Here is a 19098-nt window from a genome sequence, read left to right as displayed (position 1 = left end):
TGGTGGTGTGCTGAATTGGGCGATTGGGATTGACATGTATACACTGATGTGTATAAAATTGATGACTAATAAGAACCTGCAGTATAAACAAACAAACAAAACAACTAATACTAAACTTTCATTGGGTTATTTGTATGGAAATATGTTAATATAAATGTTTCAGACATTACATGAAATTTCTAAAAATCTTATATGTTCTGGTATAATGTTATAAGTCATAATCCTAGTTATTACTTTAAAATGTATATCTCAGAAATAACTAATTTTCTTGTCAACTGCATTATTATGAACTTTCATCAAATCTTTAACTGTGGTCATTTTTAAGTCTTCTGTCATTTACAGACAGTTCCAGGTGTACTCTGATGCTTTTGTAAATATGTTCCTATAAAAGGGTTTCATCTTCAGGAAATTCATGGAAAAGACTCTGACAAGTACAGGTTTCTGGTACCTGACTGTACTGCTGAACTGAATGAATAAGCATTTTCAGAACTCTAATGAAAAACTGATGAGCTCATAAAAGTGCTAACAAAAGATCAAGATGAAAAAAAAAATTAATTGCATGGGACTGAGTGAACTGATGAGGATGAGTATAATTTTTGTGACTTTCTGTTTGAATTTAAAAAAAGAAAAAATCCCACAAGGACTCAGAGGCAAAGAATATACAAATCAATTTTCACTGCAAAGTAAAGGTGCTGTTACAGTGGAGGATTACTGGACTGAATGTCAATATTATGACATAGTATGAGTGTGTTTCATGTTTGGTAATTGCAATCATTGTTGCTTTTGTTGTGGTCATCCATGCACAATGCTTGGTGTCAGTCTATTTATCTCTTGTAAAAATAAAATACAGTGTGTGTGTGTGTGTGTGTGTGTGTGTGTGAAAAAATAAAAAAAATTAAATAAAAAAAAAATTTAAAAAAAAACCATTCTAGCAGCTATATTGAGAATAAACTATAGGTGGGCATGGATAGAAGTGGGGAGAGCAGTTAGAAGGCATTGCAGTAACACAGGTAGGAAAGCGTAATCATAGAAAGTCCCTGCTTTTCATTCCATGTCAAGCTATGACAATTTAGGACATAAGCTTGTCTTTCTCTAAGCTGTCTAATACTGTGCAAAGCACAACTCTATCCCATAGTCCTTGAGATGATCACGTCCTTTGCACTGTTCTTTGACAGCAGACTCTCAATAACTCTCCCAATATTTCTTTAGTGGATGCCATTATAGATTCCCTTCTTATTCCCTCTCTCATCTATCCACTTTAAGGCCACAGATCCCCAACCATATGTGGTAAAGGTAATAACAACGTTCCCAGAACACATGCAACAGAAATCCATAAAATTATAAGCAGAGTCTAACACTATCTTCTCAGCTCCATCTGAGAGCTTTTTTTTGGGGGGGGGGAAGTCTGAGGCTAAGTTTGAGGGAAGTTTTAAAAATAGACCAACAATGAGGTCAAAGGCAATTTTTTTAAAAAAGACAGGTATAAAAGGATAACTTGGCCTACATGATCAAAAAGCAAGAGACCTTCTGGGTACTTCTGACCTACCGTTTCTCCCTTTACCTGTATTCTAAACTAAGAGTTAAATAAATCTAGCAGACATAGAATGGATAGATGAGACAATTTGATACTTTGTAATATCTAATTGGAAGGATAATCTCTAGTCAAGAAACCAGGGCTGCAAAAAGCTGAATGCTCACTTTACTGATGTTCTGTGTAAGAGTTCAGAGCAATCTTCTCTTTCATCTTCAGTGTTCAAATAGTCAAAACCCATACTCTAGTTTTTGATCCTGATCATTGCTGAATTACAAGGTCAGTTGAATTTATGGCCTTTTATATATTTTAAGATAAAAATCAGGCTACTGACTTGGAAAAAATGGTAGAGATAGAGACACTGGATAACACAGAAGACCCTAAGTTTCGCTGCTACTAAACCTCCCTTTGCAGCAGAAAAAGGCCCTCCTTCTCTACTGTGATGAGGGTGCTCTTGCCTTGCTTGAAGACTTTTAGATTGGCTCACGCAAATGAGCTGTCTTGCAGAGCAAGCCAGTTTTCGTTCTGCCCTATGCCAACTATCCCCAGCGTTCCATGAAATCAATCAGTTTCCTTTCCTAGCCATCCCAGGATGAATGTGGTGTAAATGATAGGAGTTATTCACGAGCTCAGCTCCATGGACTTTCACTCATCAAGGCTGATCTGGTACTGTAACTGAGCAGGACCCTATGGGGCCTTCGCAGAACAGAATGCCTCCCTCCATCGCCCGCAATGTCCTCCACCTGCCTCTTGTCTATAGAAAACCTTTAGCCTCCTAGGCCTTCCCCAAGTTCCAAACAGTAAATTTAATCAGAGAAGTGAGAAAATACAGAAATAAAGGAAAACAGTCGAGCAAGACAAATTAATAATAATTTAGCCATTAAACAAAGTCAAGGACCTTTAGTTCCTCCTCAAATACTATAGATAATATTATGAGCCATGTCCTTTGTTTCAGATACTGAAACCCCCACCAGGTGGAAGAAGTTAACTATATACTGCTTACAAGCAGGTAGACCCCAGACCAGTCGGAACCAAAAGGCTGATGATATTGACTCCCGATTATCTCACCACCAACCAGTCAGCAGAATATCCACAAGCTGACCACACACCCCACAACCCCCCTCCCTCACCCAGTCTTTAAAAACCTTTCCCTGAAAGCCTTCAGGGAGTTCAGGACTTTTAAGCACTTGCTACCTGGACTCCTTGCTTGGCGCCCTGCAATAAATGCTGCACTTTCCTTCACCACAACCCAGAGTTAGCAGACTGGTTTAACTGCATGTGGGCAAGGAGACCAAAGTTTGGTTCAGTAACAGTACCATAACTGTTGAATCAGAACTGGCCAGTAGGGACTTCCCTGGGGGTCCAGTGGATAAGACACCGTGCTCCCAATGCAGGGGGCCCAGGTTCGATCCCTGGTCAGGGAACTAGATCCCACAGGCATGCTGCAACTAAGAGTTCGCATGCCACAACTAAAGATTCTGCATGCTGCAACTAATGATCCTGCATGCCACAACTAATGATCCTGCATGCCGCAATTAAAAGATCCAGCACAGTCTAAATAAATAAATAAAATTTAAAAAAAAAAGAACTGAGTAGCATTGAGTCTCTGATATGGTACCATACACCAAGTGGATTAATTAGCCAACACCGATAGGCAAGCTCATTACAGTGGACTCCACTGATAATGAAAGGGATGGGATTTGAATTTTCTTTCTATGCCTGCTTTATTTCTGGCAACAGACCTTCCATAGACTACTGAATACCTGATTTGCCATCACATTAATATGTTTAAAACTACAATATGAGGAAGGAACTCACTTTAAAGTAAAAGAAGTAGAATAAGGAATTGAAACTCACAGGATTTACTGATATTACTAATTACTTCATCACCCAGAGCACTGTATGATATAAAGCAATAGAGAGAACTATAAGAGACTTTGTTATGCCACCTTTTTAAAGGCGCTATCCACATATTGTGATAACTGCTCTGAACCAGCAACCAATATAGAGTTATGTTTCTCCCACAGGCAGAATACATGGTTCGAAAAAGAAGAGATAGAGATGGAAGGGGCACTTCTCACTCTCAAACATAATGACTCACTTGTAAAATTTTAACTTCCCATCTCTGAGGACTCAGACTCTGCTAATACAGAATCCAATGAAGCATGAATATACCAGATGAGAACATTATTCAATTATAATGAATTTGAGATTACCATGAAGCCTTTTCAGGTTTAGGTTCTTCCTGACACTGGGCAAACCAAAAAAAGGCACTTTTGGTATTGGCTGGCATGATTAATTTGTACTAGTCCTCAAGAAGAAACAGGCTTGCTGCTATACAAAAGAAGTGGGGAAAAGTATAGATGTAACCAAAGGGATCCTCAAGGGACATCCTAATACTGCCATGCTCTGTGCTAAAAGTTAATGGAAGACTATAGCATCCTGAAACATACAGAACTACCAAGGGCTCAAATACCATTAGCTGAGGTACTAGCTAAAAGGAAGAGATCATGAAATGGGTAGCAAAGATGAGAAGTTATTGATGCAACCTGCAACCAGGTAGACAAACATGTCTATAACATCTACTATATATTACTCCATGCTGTATCATATACACTTATAAATTTTACTTCATTGATGTCGTCCCTCTTCCTTTCCCCACCTACTTTTTTTTTTTAACATCTTTATTGGAGTATAATTGCTCGACAATGGTCTGTTAGTTCTGCTTTATAACGAAGTGAATCAGCTATACATATATCCCCATATCTCCTCCCTCTTGCATCTCCCTCCCACGCTCCCTATCCCACCCCTCTAGGTGGTCACAAAGCACGGAGCTGATCTCCCTGTGCTATGCGGCTGCTTCCCACTAGCTATCTATTTTACATTTGGTAGTGTATATATGTCCATGCCACTCTCTCACTTAGTCCCAGCTTACCCTTCCCCCTCCCCATGCCCTCAAGTCCATTCTCTACATCTGCGTCTTTATTCCTGCCCTGCCCCTAGGTTCTTCAGAACCATTTTTTTTTAGAATCCATATATATGTGTTAGCATACGGTATTTGTTTTCCTCTTTCTGACTTACTTCACTCTGTATGACAGTCTCTAGGTCCATCCACCTCACTACAAATAACTCAATTTCGTTTCTTTTTATGGCTGAGTAATATTCCATTGTATATATGTGCCACATCTTCTTTATCCATTCATCCAATGATGGACACCTAGGTTGCTTCCATGTCCTGGCTACTGTAAACAGAGCTGCAATGAACATTTTGGTACATGACTCTTCCTGAATTATGGTTTTCTCAGGGTATATACCCAGTAGTGGGATTGCTGGGTCATATGGTAGTTCTATTTTTAGTTTTTTAAGGAATCTCCATACTGTTCTCCGTAGTGGCTGTATCAATTTACATTCCCACCAACAGTGCAAGAGGGTTCCCTTTTCTCCACACCCTCTCCAGCATTTATTGTTTGTAGATTTTTTGATGATGGCCATTCTGACTGGTGTGAGATGATATCTCATTGTAGTTTTGATTTGCATTTCTCTAATGATTAATGATGTTGAGCATCCTTTCAAGTGTTTGTTGGCAATCTGTATATCTTCTTTGGAGAAATGTCTATTTAGGTCTTCTGCCCATTTTTGGATTGGGTTGTTTGTTTTCTGATATTGAGCTGCATGAGCTGCTTGTAAATTTTGGAGATTAATCCTTTGTCAGTTGCTTCATTTGCAAATATTTTCTCCCATTCTGAGGGTTGTCTTTTCGTCTTGTTTATGGTTTCCTTTGCTGTGCAGAAGCTTTTAAGTTTCATTACGTCCCATTTGTTTACTTTTGTTTTTATTTCCATTTCTCTAGGAGGTGGGTCAAAAGGGATCTTGCTGTGATTTATGTCAGAGTGTTCTGCCTATGTTTTCCTCTAAGAGTTTCATAGTGTCTGGCCTTACATTTAGGTCTTTAATCCATTTTGAGTTTATTTTTGTGTATGGTGTTAGGGAGTGCTCTAATTTCATTCTTTTACATGTACCTGTCCAGTTTTCCCAGCACCACTTATTGAAGAGGCTGTCTTTTCTCCATTGTATATTCTTGCCTCCTTTATCAAAAATAAGGTGACCATGTGTGCATCACCACCTACTTTTAAAGGGTATAATGATGAGGTTTCATTTACACTACAATCCACATATTATAGAAGAGCAAAAGAGAAATATTATGAAACTATTCTCCATTTCTCTAGAAGGGAAAATATTCTAGATATCATCAATCTGGAAAGACATACTAAGGATAAAACCTTGTGTAATATAGCTAAAGCATTATATAGAGGGAATTCTATACTCTCCAATTCTTGTATTAGAAAAGACTAAAAATAAATTCACTAAGTGCCCAACCTAAAAACTGACAAAAATTTTAAATTTTTTTATAAATTTAAAAACCTAGAGATCAACAACAGAAAATAGAAAATGTTATTTATGAAAACTGACAAATACATTAACAAAACAGAAAACAATGAGAGACAAGAGTCCGGATCAGCAATGTGAAAAGGATGGTTCTTTGCAAAATCATAACAGATAAACTTCAGAAAGACTGATGATGTGAAAATGAATTTTAAAAAGCACAAAAACAATATCAGTATAAAAGGAGGGACATAACCATAAATGCAGTCAAGATTTTAAAGTATCCTAAGAAATACAATAAAAAACTTTCTGACAAAAAATATGAAAATGGGGAGACTTCCCTGGTGGTGCAGCAGTTAAGAATCCGCCTGCCAATGCAGGGGACATGGGTTAGAGCCCTGGTCGGGGAAGATCCCACATGCCGTGGAGCAACTACGCCCGTGTGCCACAACTACTGAGCCTACGCTCTAGAGCCTGTGAGCCACAACTATTGAGCCCACATGCCACAACTACTGAAGCCCGTGTGCCTAGAGCCCATGCTCCACAACAAGAGAAGCCACCACAATGAGAAGCCCACGTACTGCAACAAAGAGTAGCCCCTGCTCGTTGCAACTAGAGAAAACCCGCGTGCAGCAACAAAGACCCAATGCAGCCAAAAATAAATGAATTTATAAATATATATATATATATATGAAAATGGGGATGTAAAAATTTCCTGGAAAATATAAGAGAACTGATGTTTTTAAGGTTTTTAATATATAAGATCATGTCATATGCAAAGAGAAACTATTTTACCTCTTCCTTTCCTATTTGGATGTCTTTTATTTTTTCTTTCTCAACTGCGCTAGCTAGGAATTCCAGTACTGTGTTAAATAGAACTAGAGAGAGTGGCATCCCCTTGTCTTATTCCTAACCATTGAGTATGAGGGTTAGCTATGGGCTTGTTATATATGGCCTTTATTATGGTGAAGCATAGTCTTTTTATACGTAATTTGTTAAGAGTTTTAAATATGAAGGCATGTTGTATTTTGCAAATGCCTTTTCTGCATCTATTGAGATAGTCACTGGATTCTATCATTCATTCTGTTAATATGATGTATCACATTTATTGATTTGCATATGTTAAACCATCCTTGCATCCCAGGGATAGATCCCACTTGATCATGGTGAATGATTTTAATGTGCTGTTGAATTTGGTTTGCCAGGATTTTGTTGAGGACTCTGCATCTATGTTCATCAGAGATAATGGCCTATAATTCTTTTCATGTAGTATTCTTGTCTAGCTTTGATATCAGGGTAATACTGGCCTTATAAAATGAGTTTGGGAGTGTTCCCTCCTCTTCAACTTTTTTGGAAGAGTTTGAGAAGGACTGGTATTATTCCTTTAAATGTCAAATAGACAGCAATACAATAAAATTTGATGTTGAAAGTGGGGTACTGAAGACATCCAATATTATTGTATTGCTGTCTATTTCTCCCTTCAGTTCTGTTAATACTTGCTATCTTTAGGTGCTCTGATGTTGGGTGACATATATTTACAACTGTTTTTTGCTCTTGATGAATTGACCCCTTATCACTACATAATCACCTTCTTTGTTTGTCCTTATAGTTTTTGACTTAAAATCTATTTTGTCTGATATAAGAAAAGCTGTCATTGACATCTTTTGGCTTCCATTTGCATGGAATATCTTTTTCTATTCCTCCGCTTTGAGCCTATGTTTACCCTTAAAGGTGTAGTGAGTCCCTTATAGGCAGAATATAGGGGGTCTTGTTTTTTATCCACCAGCCACCCTATGTCATTTGAATGGAGAATTTACTCCATATACATTTAAAGTAATTATTGACAGGTAATGACTTACTAAAGCCATCTTACTAATCTTTTTCTGGCTCTTCTGTTGTTCCTTTGTTACTTTCTTCCTCTCTTGTTGACGTCCTTTGTGATTTGATGGATTTCTCTGGTGGTATGCTTTGATCCTTTTATCTTTATCGCCTGTGTTTCTACTATAGGTGTTTGCTTTGTGGTTACACTGAGGCTTACACGAAACATCTTAAAGTTATAACAGTCTATTTTAGGCTGATAACTACTTAACATCAATTGCATATAAAAACTCTACACTTTCACTCCCCCCACTACATTTTATGTTTTTGACATCACAATTTACATTTTATACTGTGCATCCATTACAAATTATTGTAGCTATCATCATTTTGAACATTTTTGTCTTTTCACATTTATACTAGAGTTAAGTGTTTCACACACCATTACAGTATTAGCGTATTCTGAACTTGACTATATACTTACCTTTACCAGTGTTTTATACTTTCATATGCTTTCATGTTATTAACTAGCATCCTTTGATTTCAGCTTGAAGAACACCCTTTAGCATTGTTTGTAAGGCCGATCTAGTAGATCTAATGGTTATGAACCCCCACAACTTTTGTTTTTCTAGGAAAGTCTTTATCTCTCCCTCACATCTGAAAGACAACTTTGCCAGGTAAAGTATTCCTGGTATTTTTTCCTTCAGCACTATGAATATATCACCCCTTCTCTCATGGCTTGTTAGGCTTCTGCTGTGAAACCGCTGATAGCCTTATGGCTAAAAATACATATTTTAAATGAATGCTGATTTAATTAAATGGGGGTTTTTTTGCATCTATTATATTTACTTAATGTACTAAATCTACTGGGTGCACACAACCCAACCTCTGCCATTCTGCCACTCTCCTGATAATCTGAATCTCAAGAGGAGCAACAAAAACATGGAAAACAGTGTAAAACTTCAGAAGTAGCATCCTGAAGAGACTGTCCTCTAAGTCTTGCTATCCAGATTCACAGAGCTACTCCAGCTGCTATCCTTTCTGAAAACTAGTACCTTAGCTTTTCATTTAGAGCCTATCTGTTTTACATACTTAATGAAACTGCTCCCAATGTCTGCTAGCCATAGATAAGACAAACCTTGGGGCTATAAAAGATTCCAAGCTGCTGCTGTCCTGCGGTGCTCTCTGAACAGAGAATTCCCATCTTGTAACTGAGTGACATGATCTAGACACATGAGTCTCCTCTCTGCTACCCCTCTCCCCAAAGAGTTCAAGTACCCTTTCCCCCTTCTGGTTGTGGCCCTGCACTGCTGTCTCTGAAAGGTCTCCTGCTGTGACAGATTTCCTGTGCAACTTGTCAGAGCTCTGCCTAAATAAAGCTCATTATGTGCTACTACTAGCTCATGGTCATGTCTTTTATCAGCCCTAAAATCCTCTAGTTTACTACAAATGTATAAGTTTTTCAGTGAAACTTTATAAAAAGTAGCAACGATACCTGAATCATTTTAAGAATGAGAAAACCCAGATATCAAGGAACACTTTAAAAGATAACTGAAAATATGAAAATTTTTAAAGTTCCCGTAATAACATTCCCACAGATGGATTATTCAAGCAATTTCACTCCCTGTCAACCAAATAAAACAAGAAGTACTTCAGTACAAATGGCACACGTTTTTCAAGAAGCAGATGATATACCCTATGAAGCACTGAGAGCACAGTTATGCTCCCAAGTATGGCAGGATGCAATGAAGAAGGTACATGATAGAAACACAATGCATGTTCTCTGATTGAGAGGCCCTCAACTCCTGGTTGATATTTGCTAAGGTAGAGCCCCAAGTCCCAGTCCTGCTGATCTACCCAAGCACTGGGAAGATATCCAGGAGAAATCTGACCATTTTAATGCACAACACCACCCATGTAGTATTGCTATCTAAGATGCTTAAGCTGAATCTAACCATGAGGAAACAGACAAATACAAATTGAGGGACATTTTGCAAAACAACTGGCCTGGGCACTTCAACAAAGTCAATGCCATGAAAAGAAAAAAGAAAAGCAAGGCTGGAGAACTGTTCTAAATTAAAAGAGATTATGACATGACAATGATAAAATATAATATTTAATTCTTGACTGGATCCTGGACCACACCCCACCCGACCCCCAAAAAACCAACCAAACGAAAACAGCTATAAAGGACATTCATGGGACAATTAGGGAGACATCTGAATATGGACTATATATCTTATAGTACTATTATATCAATGTTACATTTCCTGAGTGTAATAATTATACTGTGATTATGTTAGAGAATGTACTTTTTCTTAAGATGTATATACTAAAATATTGAGCAGTTCCTGGGTTCTGGTATCCCCAACCTATTATCTTTTGTATTCCCAGACATTAGAGTGTAGAATGCTTTAATGCAGTGATTATTCTGGGTTATATCAGTATTTCCTCCTTTTTTTCTTTCACTCCTCAAATATGTGTCTAAAATTCCCTATATTAAATTCTATTTCACAAAGTGACTCATAAGTTTCTCTTTTCCTGACTAAACCCTAACTTACCAGAAGGATACTCTGATGCTAACTCAACCTCTGGTCAAAAACATAATTTCTAGTACCAAAAGCTACATAGTTAGTACCTTAAATTTTATATTTTAAAATGATGAATTTTAAAATACAAAATCACAATCTAATAATAATACATATTACTTTTAAAAATAAGACATGACAGTAAAGAATTTTTAAAAATCACCCAAAATCTGAACATGCAAAAACAACAAATGTTAACATTTTGATATATTTACATCTTGTCTCTCCTCTATTCAGAGATTGCTTTTGTTTCACAAATTTGTGACCAAACTACATACCCATTTTCTACACTGTCCTTTTATCCTTAGGTATGCCTTTACAGTTTTTTCAATTTCTATTTGCAGAAAGAAAAGATTTTAAAAGTCTCCCTCACTTTCACATACAGAAACAAAATGACAGATTTATCACTAACTCCTATCCTCTCATCGAGGACTATTCTCAAAATAGTACATCATTTTTAAAAAACATGCTGCATGCATAATTGTTTTATAAAATTTGTAACAAATTACCTTTCCAGTATACAGGAAAAGAGGTTAAAGTTGTCAGTATTTTAAGATAAGATTATGTCCTCAGAATTATACATGATAAAGCAGGTATATTTTTTGCAGGAAAACATGCCAATAGCATATTTTATACTATGAACCAAAAAGAAAAAAGCCTTCCTCTGCAACCAATAAAAATTATAAATAAATTTAGTAAAGCCAGCTACTCACCCCCTATTACTGACAATTGCTTTTTTCAAATGAATGTAATTTGCAGGAAAGATCCCCTGTAAAAGAGAAAAGATTTCCCATTAGAAAAAGTAATTTGTGATTAACATCTCATATAGACTAAAACAGCAGCCAGATTTCAGCATGGAACTACTCTATCAACAACACAGTAGATCTTTTAATGTAGCAACCACTTTTCATATTAATTAAGAATACAAAGTTACACAAACTATATTCAACAGGAATTTCACTGTCATTTGCAGTCAGAGTCTATCCTCAGGGAAAAAACAACTGTGATGTTAAGCAACCACCAAAAAACAATTTTTTTTAAGTTTTAGAAATATTCCATCAAATCACTCTTAAGATATAGACTTAACGTACAGAGCTTGACATGTATCTACAAAACGACATCATCATCTAACCAACAATTTACAGATTATCCAGCTCTGAGCTAGAGAAAGAATTCTCACATTCTGGGTAACATTTGTATTCACAAGAATAAATCAATTTGGGAGCTTCTATAAATATTTCTTCTTTTACTCTTTCCAAATGGTTTCTACTTTGGTATCTGCCATAATTTGATTTCAATTCCTAAGGGATAAAAAATGTATTCTGTTTTAGAAAACAAATAAGTTTTCCAAACAATGTTTCACTCTTTTTCCTGATGTATAAAACTCCCTTCAAATAAAACACAGATGGCCTATTTTTTAAATACTTTTTGGCCCACACCACTATCAGTAATAAACTCAATCTATACCACACAAACCCATCAGCAGCTGGACTACAGTAATGCATTTTACAGTTTTTAGTGTACAGATCTTTCACCTCCTTGGTTAAATTTATTCCTAATTATTTGATTATTCTGATGCTACTGTGAATGGGATTGTTTCCTTTATTTCTTTTTCAGATATTTCATTGATAGTGCATAAAAACACAACTAAATTCTCTGTGTTAATTTTATATTCTGCAATTTTACTGAATTTATTGATTAGTTCTGTTTCTTGGGGGAATCTTTAGGATTTTCTATATATCATATCATATGCAAACAAATAAAATTTTACTTCTTTACTCCTTTTGATGCCTTTTATTTCCTTTTCTTACCTGACTGCTCTAGCTAGGACTTCCAGTACTATGTTGAATAGGCGTGGTGAGAGTGGGCACCCTTGTCTTGTTCCTCATCTTAGAGGAAAAGTTTTCAACTTTCACCACTGAGTATGACATTAGCTGTGGGCTTATCACATATGGCCTTTATTAGGTTGAGGTGTGTTCCTTCTAAACCCAATTTGTTGACAGTTTTATTCATGTAAGGATGTTGTATTTTGTCAAAAAATTTTTGCATATATTGAGATGATATGATTTTTATCTTTCATTCTATTGATGCAGTATATCACACTCACTGATTTGTGAATGTTGAACCATCCTTGCATCCCTTGCATTAATCCCACTTAATCATGGTATATGACCCTTTTCATATGCTATTAAATTTGGACTGCTAATATTTTGTTGAGAGTTTTTGCATCTATATTCATCAGAAGTAATGACCTGTATTTTTCTTTTCCTACAGTGTCCTTATGTGGCTTTGGTATCAGAGTAATGCTAGCCTCATGAAATGAATCTGAAAGTGTTCCCTCCTCTTCAATTTTTGGAATAGTTTGAGAAGGACTGGTGTTAATTCTTCTTTAAAGTTTAGTAGAATTCACCAGTGAAGTCATCTGGCCCTGAACTTTTCTTCGTTGGGAGGTTTTTTATAACTGATTCAATCTCCTTACTGATTATTGGACTATTCAGATGTTCTATTTCCTTGTGATTCATTCTGGATAGGTTGTAAGTTTCTAGGAATTTATCCATTTCTTCTAGGTGGTCCAATTTGTTAGCATATGATTGTCATAGTAGTCTCTTATAATCCTCTGTATTTCTGTGGCATCATTTTCAATGTCTCCTCTTTCATTTCTCATTTTGAGCCTTTTTTTTTCCCTCAGTCAATTTTGTCTATCTTTTAAAAGAACCAGCTCTTAGTTACATTGATCTTTTCTCTTGTTTTTTGGTCTCTTTTTCATTTCTTTTCACTCTGATCTTTGTTATTTCCTTGATTTTGCTAAATTTGGGCATAGTTTCTTCTTTTTTCTAGTTTCTTCAGATGTAAAGTAAGGTTGTTTATTTAACATCTTTTTTTTTTCTTACTGTAGGCATTTATCACTATAAACTTCCCTCTTCAAACTGCTTTTGCAGTATCCCACAGGTTTTGGCATACTCTGTTTCTGTTTTCACTTGTGTCGAGATTTCTTTTTAATCTCTTCTCTGGTCCATTGGTTGTTCAGAATGTGTTAATTTTCATATATTTGTGAATTTTCCAGTTTTCTTGCTGTTACTGATTTCTAGTTTCATACTGCTGTGGTCAGAAAAGATACATGGTATGATTTCAATCTTCTTAAATTTGCTAAAGCCTTGTTATATGACCTATTCTGAAGAATGTTCCATTTACAATTGAGAAGAACATGTACTCTGCTGCTGATGGATGGAATATTCTATATATGTCTGTTAGTTATATTTGGTCTAAAATATAGTTCAAGTCCAACATTTCCTTGTTGATTTTCTGTCTGGATGATCTACCCAGTGCTGAAAATGGGGTGCTGAAGGCCCCTATTATTATTGTACTGTTATCTACTTCTCCCTTCAAATCTATTAGTATTTGCTTAATATATTTAGGGGCTCCATTTTGGGTGAACATATATTTATGATTGTTATACCTTCTTGATAAATTGACCCCTTTATCATTATGTAATGACTTTCTTTGTCTCTAGTTAATTTTTGACTTAAAGTCTATTTATCTGATATAAGTATAGCTCCCTGGGCTCTCTATTAGTTTCCCCTTGCACGAAATATCTTTTTCCATACGTTAACTTTCAACCTACATGTGTCCTTAAAACTGAAGTAAGTCTCTTGTAGGCAGCATGTAGTTGGATCTTGTTTTTTTTAATACATCAAGCCACTCTAGGCCTTTTGATTGGAGAATTCAATCCATTTACATTTAGAGTAATTATTGATAGGTAAAGACTTACTAATGCCATCTTAATTGTTTCTGGCTGTTTTATAGTTCCCTTATTCCTTTCTTGCTGCCTTCCTTTGTGAATTGATGATTCTTCCACAGTGGTATGCTTTGATTCCCATAACTTTATCTTTTGTGAATCTACTGTAGATTTTTGCTTTGTGGTTACCATGGACATCAAGGCCACCAGAAATGTATTTTATATATTGACTCATAATAAACTATAACCTATGCCAACAGAGAAATCTAATATGTGAAAATATGGGATTGAAAATAGGATAAAACACACGACCACATATAACCAAACCTAAATGATGACAACTGGTTATCTGTAAGGGAAGAATTAATAGTAAAAAGTTTAAAACACACAGAATTAGCATATACTTCTAAGAAGATGGAAGAAGACATATTTTTCACTATTCCTCCTGCTAAGTACAATGTAAAACTCTGGACATTATATATATAACATGCATATGGATACACAAAAAACACATAAAAATATACATCATATGTCATATATATAACGTGTGTCATATATATATATATATGGACATAAAAGTATTTTTAAAAACTGGAAGACTCTGAAAGGTGAAGAGAAGAAGGCAAACCAACTGGGTTGAGATGCAAGAAATAGCACAGTGGTGAACTCCCTAGATTTTCTTTTGCATTATGTATCCACTACTTGAAGCTAAAAAAGCTGGAGACCTGGAAACACCAAAAGGCACAAACAAAAAAACACCCCATAAAACCCTGCTCTTTCTAGTTTAAGAACCAGGAAAGGATCCACCTATCAAAACAAAAAACTTTTCAATAACAACCGCTATATTGCTTCCAAATACCACCAAAAAAAAGGAATGGCCCAACTCCCACCCACACAAGCAAGGTCAATTGGAGGGACTGAACTTAGACCCTCATCAGGCTGTAATGAGGCACCCAAACTGGTACAGTATCAGAGAAAACCAAGTTGGGAGCCAAGACCTTCTCTGCCAGTAGGCAATAATAAGCCACCAGCACTCTGGCAGTGGAGACTACTTGGGGGCACCTGAACTTCCACCCCTAACAAGTATTAATGAGATTCCCTCCATCACCCTGCTGTGCTGGTATAAGAAGAGGCCAAGGGGAGAACTGAAACTTTCACCATCACTCAGAAATAACAAGACCACCACCCTCCTCCTGGTGTCATTGAAGGCCACATGGGGAGCAGTAAGGAAGTACTACAATGCCTTCCAACCAGTGAATAATCAGTGGAACACTAGTAGGAAGCTGGAATTCCCACACAAGGAAAAACAAGGAGGCTTCACCCTTTGGTGTCAACAGAGGCTGAGTGGGAAACATGGGATTCAAACCCCCTTGGCAGTAATTAGGTAAAACCCCTCTTCCCTCTGCAGAAGCACTGTCACAAAAAGCCGGGTAAAACTGAAGGTTTAAATAAAATGCAGAGTCTCATAACATAATACCCAAAGGTCCAGGCTTCAGTTGAAAATCACTCATCATACCAAGAACCAGGAATCAAAGGGCATCAAAGGGACATGGATCCTACTAACTACTTCATGGACTCCATCAGGAAGCCTGTCCATGAGCCAATGGAGATGTCTCACACCTGCAGATCTTCCCAACTGGCCCATGAGCATCCCCAATGCTCTGCACACTCCATCACACTCCCTAACTCTGTGGCCAGTTCCCTGGGCACACCACCAAGGGTGGCAATGAGTGCAAGCCTTTGTACATGGCTACTAAGCACATGCAGAAAGCCATTCAATTCTGCAGAATTGGGAGAAAGCACATAAACTTAAGCATGCAGCACCACCCTAGGTGAAGCAAACAAGAGACTGGCAGCAACCAGCCTAACTTTGCAGGATTGAGAAAAAGCATACAATCTTAGAAATTCCACCCCAAAAAAGAGAACAAGAAGTGTGGAGTAGGTGCATACATAGCAAAGGTCTAAGAAAGCCTCAGAATAACCAGCAGGGCTGACAGAAGATACTTCTCTACCAAAGAGAGTCAGTAAAAATGGAGGAGGTGACTGCTTCTTCAAACGGAAAGACAGCAATGCAAGACTTCAAGGAACATGAAAAATAAAGGAAACATGATACCATAAAAAGGGGACACAACAATTTTCCAGTAACCAACTTCAAAGAAATGAATCTGTGATGTGTCCAATAAAAAAGTCAAAATAGTTGTTTTAAGAAAGCTCAACGAACTACAAGAAAACACAGAAAGATCATTCAATGAAATCAAGGAAACAATACACAAATAAGAAGTTTAAAAGATGTACACAAATCATAAAAAAGAACCAAACAGAAATTCTGGAACTGAAGATTACAATGAATTTAATGAAAACTGCAATAGAGAATGTCAACAGCAGACTTGATCAAAAAGAAGAAAAACTTAGTGAGATTGAACACAGGAACCTTGAGATCATCCAGTCAGAAGAGAACAAAAGAAAAAATTTTTAAACAGCAAAAAAAGTCCACACAAATTACAGAATACCATAAGGGGAAACAATCTATGTAGTATTGCAGTTCCAGAAAGACAAGGGAGGGAGAAAGGGTTAGAGGGCTTATTTAAAGAAATAAGGGCTGAGAACTTCCCAAATCTTGGGAGATTTGGACATCCAAGTTCATAAAGCTAGGTCTCCAACAACATTCAACCCAAAAAGGTCAATTCCAAGACACATTATAATAAAACTGACTCAAATCCAAGACAAAGAGAATTTCAAAAGCAGCAAGAGAAAAACAAGTTTGTAACTTATCAGGTAAACCCAATAAGGCTATCAGTAGTACTCAGCAGATATGCCAGGCAAGGAAACAGTGGAATAATACATTCAAAGTACTGAAAGAAAAAAATTGCCAACTGAGAATACTGGCAAAGATGTCTTTCAAAATTGGAGAAATGACTTTCCAAGACAAACAAAAACTGAAAGAGTTCATCACCACTAAACCTGCCTTATAAGAAATGATGAAAGAAATTCTTCATCTGAAATGAAAGGACATAATTAGTAACATCAAAGCATGTGAAAATACAAAACACAGTGATAAAGATAAATATATAGTTAAATTCAGAATACTCTAATACTGTAATATGGCAACATATTAATCAATTAACTCGGGGGCTTCCCTGGTGGCGCAGTGGTTAAGGATCTGCCTGCCAATGCAGGGGACATGGGTTAGAGCCCTGGTCCGGGAAGATCCCACATGCCGCGGAGCAACTAAGCCCATGCACCACAACTACTGAGCCTGCGCTCTAGAGCCTGCGAGCCACAACTACTGAAGCCCATGTGCCTAGAGCCTGTGCTCCACAACAAGAGAAGCCACCACAGTGAGAAGCCTGCACACCATAACAAAGAGTAGCCCCCGCTCACTGCAACCAGAGAAAAGCCTGTGTGCAGCAACGAAGACCCAATGCAGCCAAAAATAAAATAAAATAAAATTAATCAATTTACTATAAAGGTTAAAAGACAAAAGAATTTAAAATAACTATACCTACAACAATTTGTCAATAGATATATAAGAAGATGTAGATTGTGACATAAATATAAAATGTGGAAAAGAGGAATAAAAGGGAAGAGTTTTTATATGAGTTTGACGTTAAGATGTTATCAGTGTAATAAAACAGACTGTTGTAAGACATCTTATGTAAACTTCATGGCAACCACAAAGAAAAATCTGCAGTAATACACAAAAGGATGGCATTAGTAAATGAATTAAATTCACCAATCAAAAGGCATACAGTCACTGAATGGATTTAAAAATATAACCCACCTACATGCTGCCTACAAGAAATTCAACTCACCATTAAGAATAAACATAGGCTCAAAATGAAGAAACAGAAAATGATATTCCATGCAAATGTAAATCAAAAGAGAGCAGGGGTAGCTATACCTATATCAGACAAAATAGACTTCAAGTCAAAAACTGGACAGCATAAAGAATGATTATTTAATGACCAAGGGGTTAATTCATCATGAGAATATAAAAGTTGTAAATACATATGCACCAAACAACAGAGCACCTAAATATATTAAATACTAACAGAGCTGAAGGGAGAACTAGACAACAATATAAAAACAGTAAGGGATTTCAATACACACTTTCAACAATGGATGGACCTTAAAAACAAGAAATCAGTAAGAAATCATCAGACTTAAATTATACTTTAAACCAAATGATCAGAAATACACAGAACATTCTATTCAACAGCAGCATTCTTCTCCTGCACACATGGAATATTCTCCAGGAGAGATAACATGTTAGGTCACAAAGCAAGCTCAAGTCTTAACAAACTCAAAAAACTGAAATTATATCTTTTCTAACAACAATAATATGAAACTAGAAATAAATAACAGGAAGAAAACTGGAATATAAACAAATATGTAGAAATGAAACCACACCATCCTGAAAAACCAATGTATCAAAGCAGGAATCAAAAGAGAAATCAGCCTGTGTCCTCTAAGATGGGCGGACAGCACTTCCCTCAGGGTCCATGCATGAGGAGGGCAACAGACATGTCTACGGCAGGCGTAGCAGTAACTCTTAGCATGTGGCCTGTCTCTGGTCGGGTTGTAAATCCAGAAGGCAGGACCAAGACTGTATTCCTCACAGTCACATTGGGACAAAGCAGAAACTAATTGTTTGCATCTGAAACCATCTTACCCAGCAGCCCCCAGGCAGGTTTACCTTAACATCGTTCTTCCTGCTGCCGGTCCTGCTCAGGGCTCCAGAGAGGTAGGTCCCAGGGCTTCCACCGATCACCCGCTCCTGGGAGTTTTTCATAAACCCCACTTACTGCTTTTAAAATTGTGTGACCAGTTCAACCATGTAGGAAACGATCCTGAAGTCCACCACCACGTAATCACTGTTGATGCTGTGATACTGTATTTTTCTAAAATGCACGTGTGTGTTTGTGTGTGTTTTTTAAAACAGATGTCCAACTGTATGTATGGTTTCTATCCAGCTCTTTTCACTTAACATGTGAATTTCTGTATCATTAAATTATTTTTGAGAATGTGAAAAAGAGAAATCA

At 36.8% G+C, this 19098-nt stretch overlaps 1 protein-coding gene across 1 annotated transcript in view; it reads right to left on the bottom strand.

Moving 5' to 3' along the window:
- Positions 1-19098, bottom strand: part of DOCK3 (dedicator of cytokinesis 3) — a 362194-nt gene that overhangs the window by 292945 nt on the left and 50151 nt on the right. The window contains exon 3 of the mRNA XM_061197475.1: positions 11034-11089. Within this exon, the coding sequence (XP_061053458.1) occupies positions 11034-11089 (56 nt within the window). The remainder of the gene's footprint in view (positions 1-11033; positions 11090-19098) is intronic.

The sequence above is a fragment of the Eubalaena glacialis genome, chromosome 7 (genome assembly GCF_028564815.1).
Source record: "Eubalaena glacialis isolate mEubGla1 chromosome 7, mEubGla1.1.hap2.+ XY, whole genome shotgun sequence".
NCBI classification, from domain to species: Eukaryota; Metazoa; Chordata; class Mammalia; order Artiodactyla; family Balaenidae; genus Eubalaena; species Eubalaena glacialis.
The sequence above is the reverse complement of the archived record's forward strand: the minus strand, read 5'-3'. Positions and strand labels throughout refer to the sequence as shown.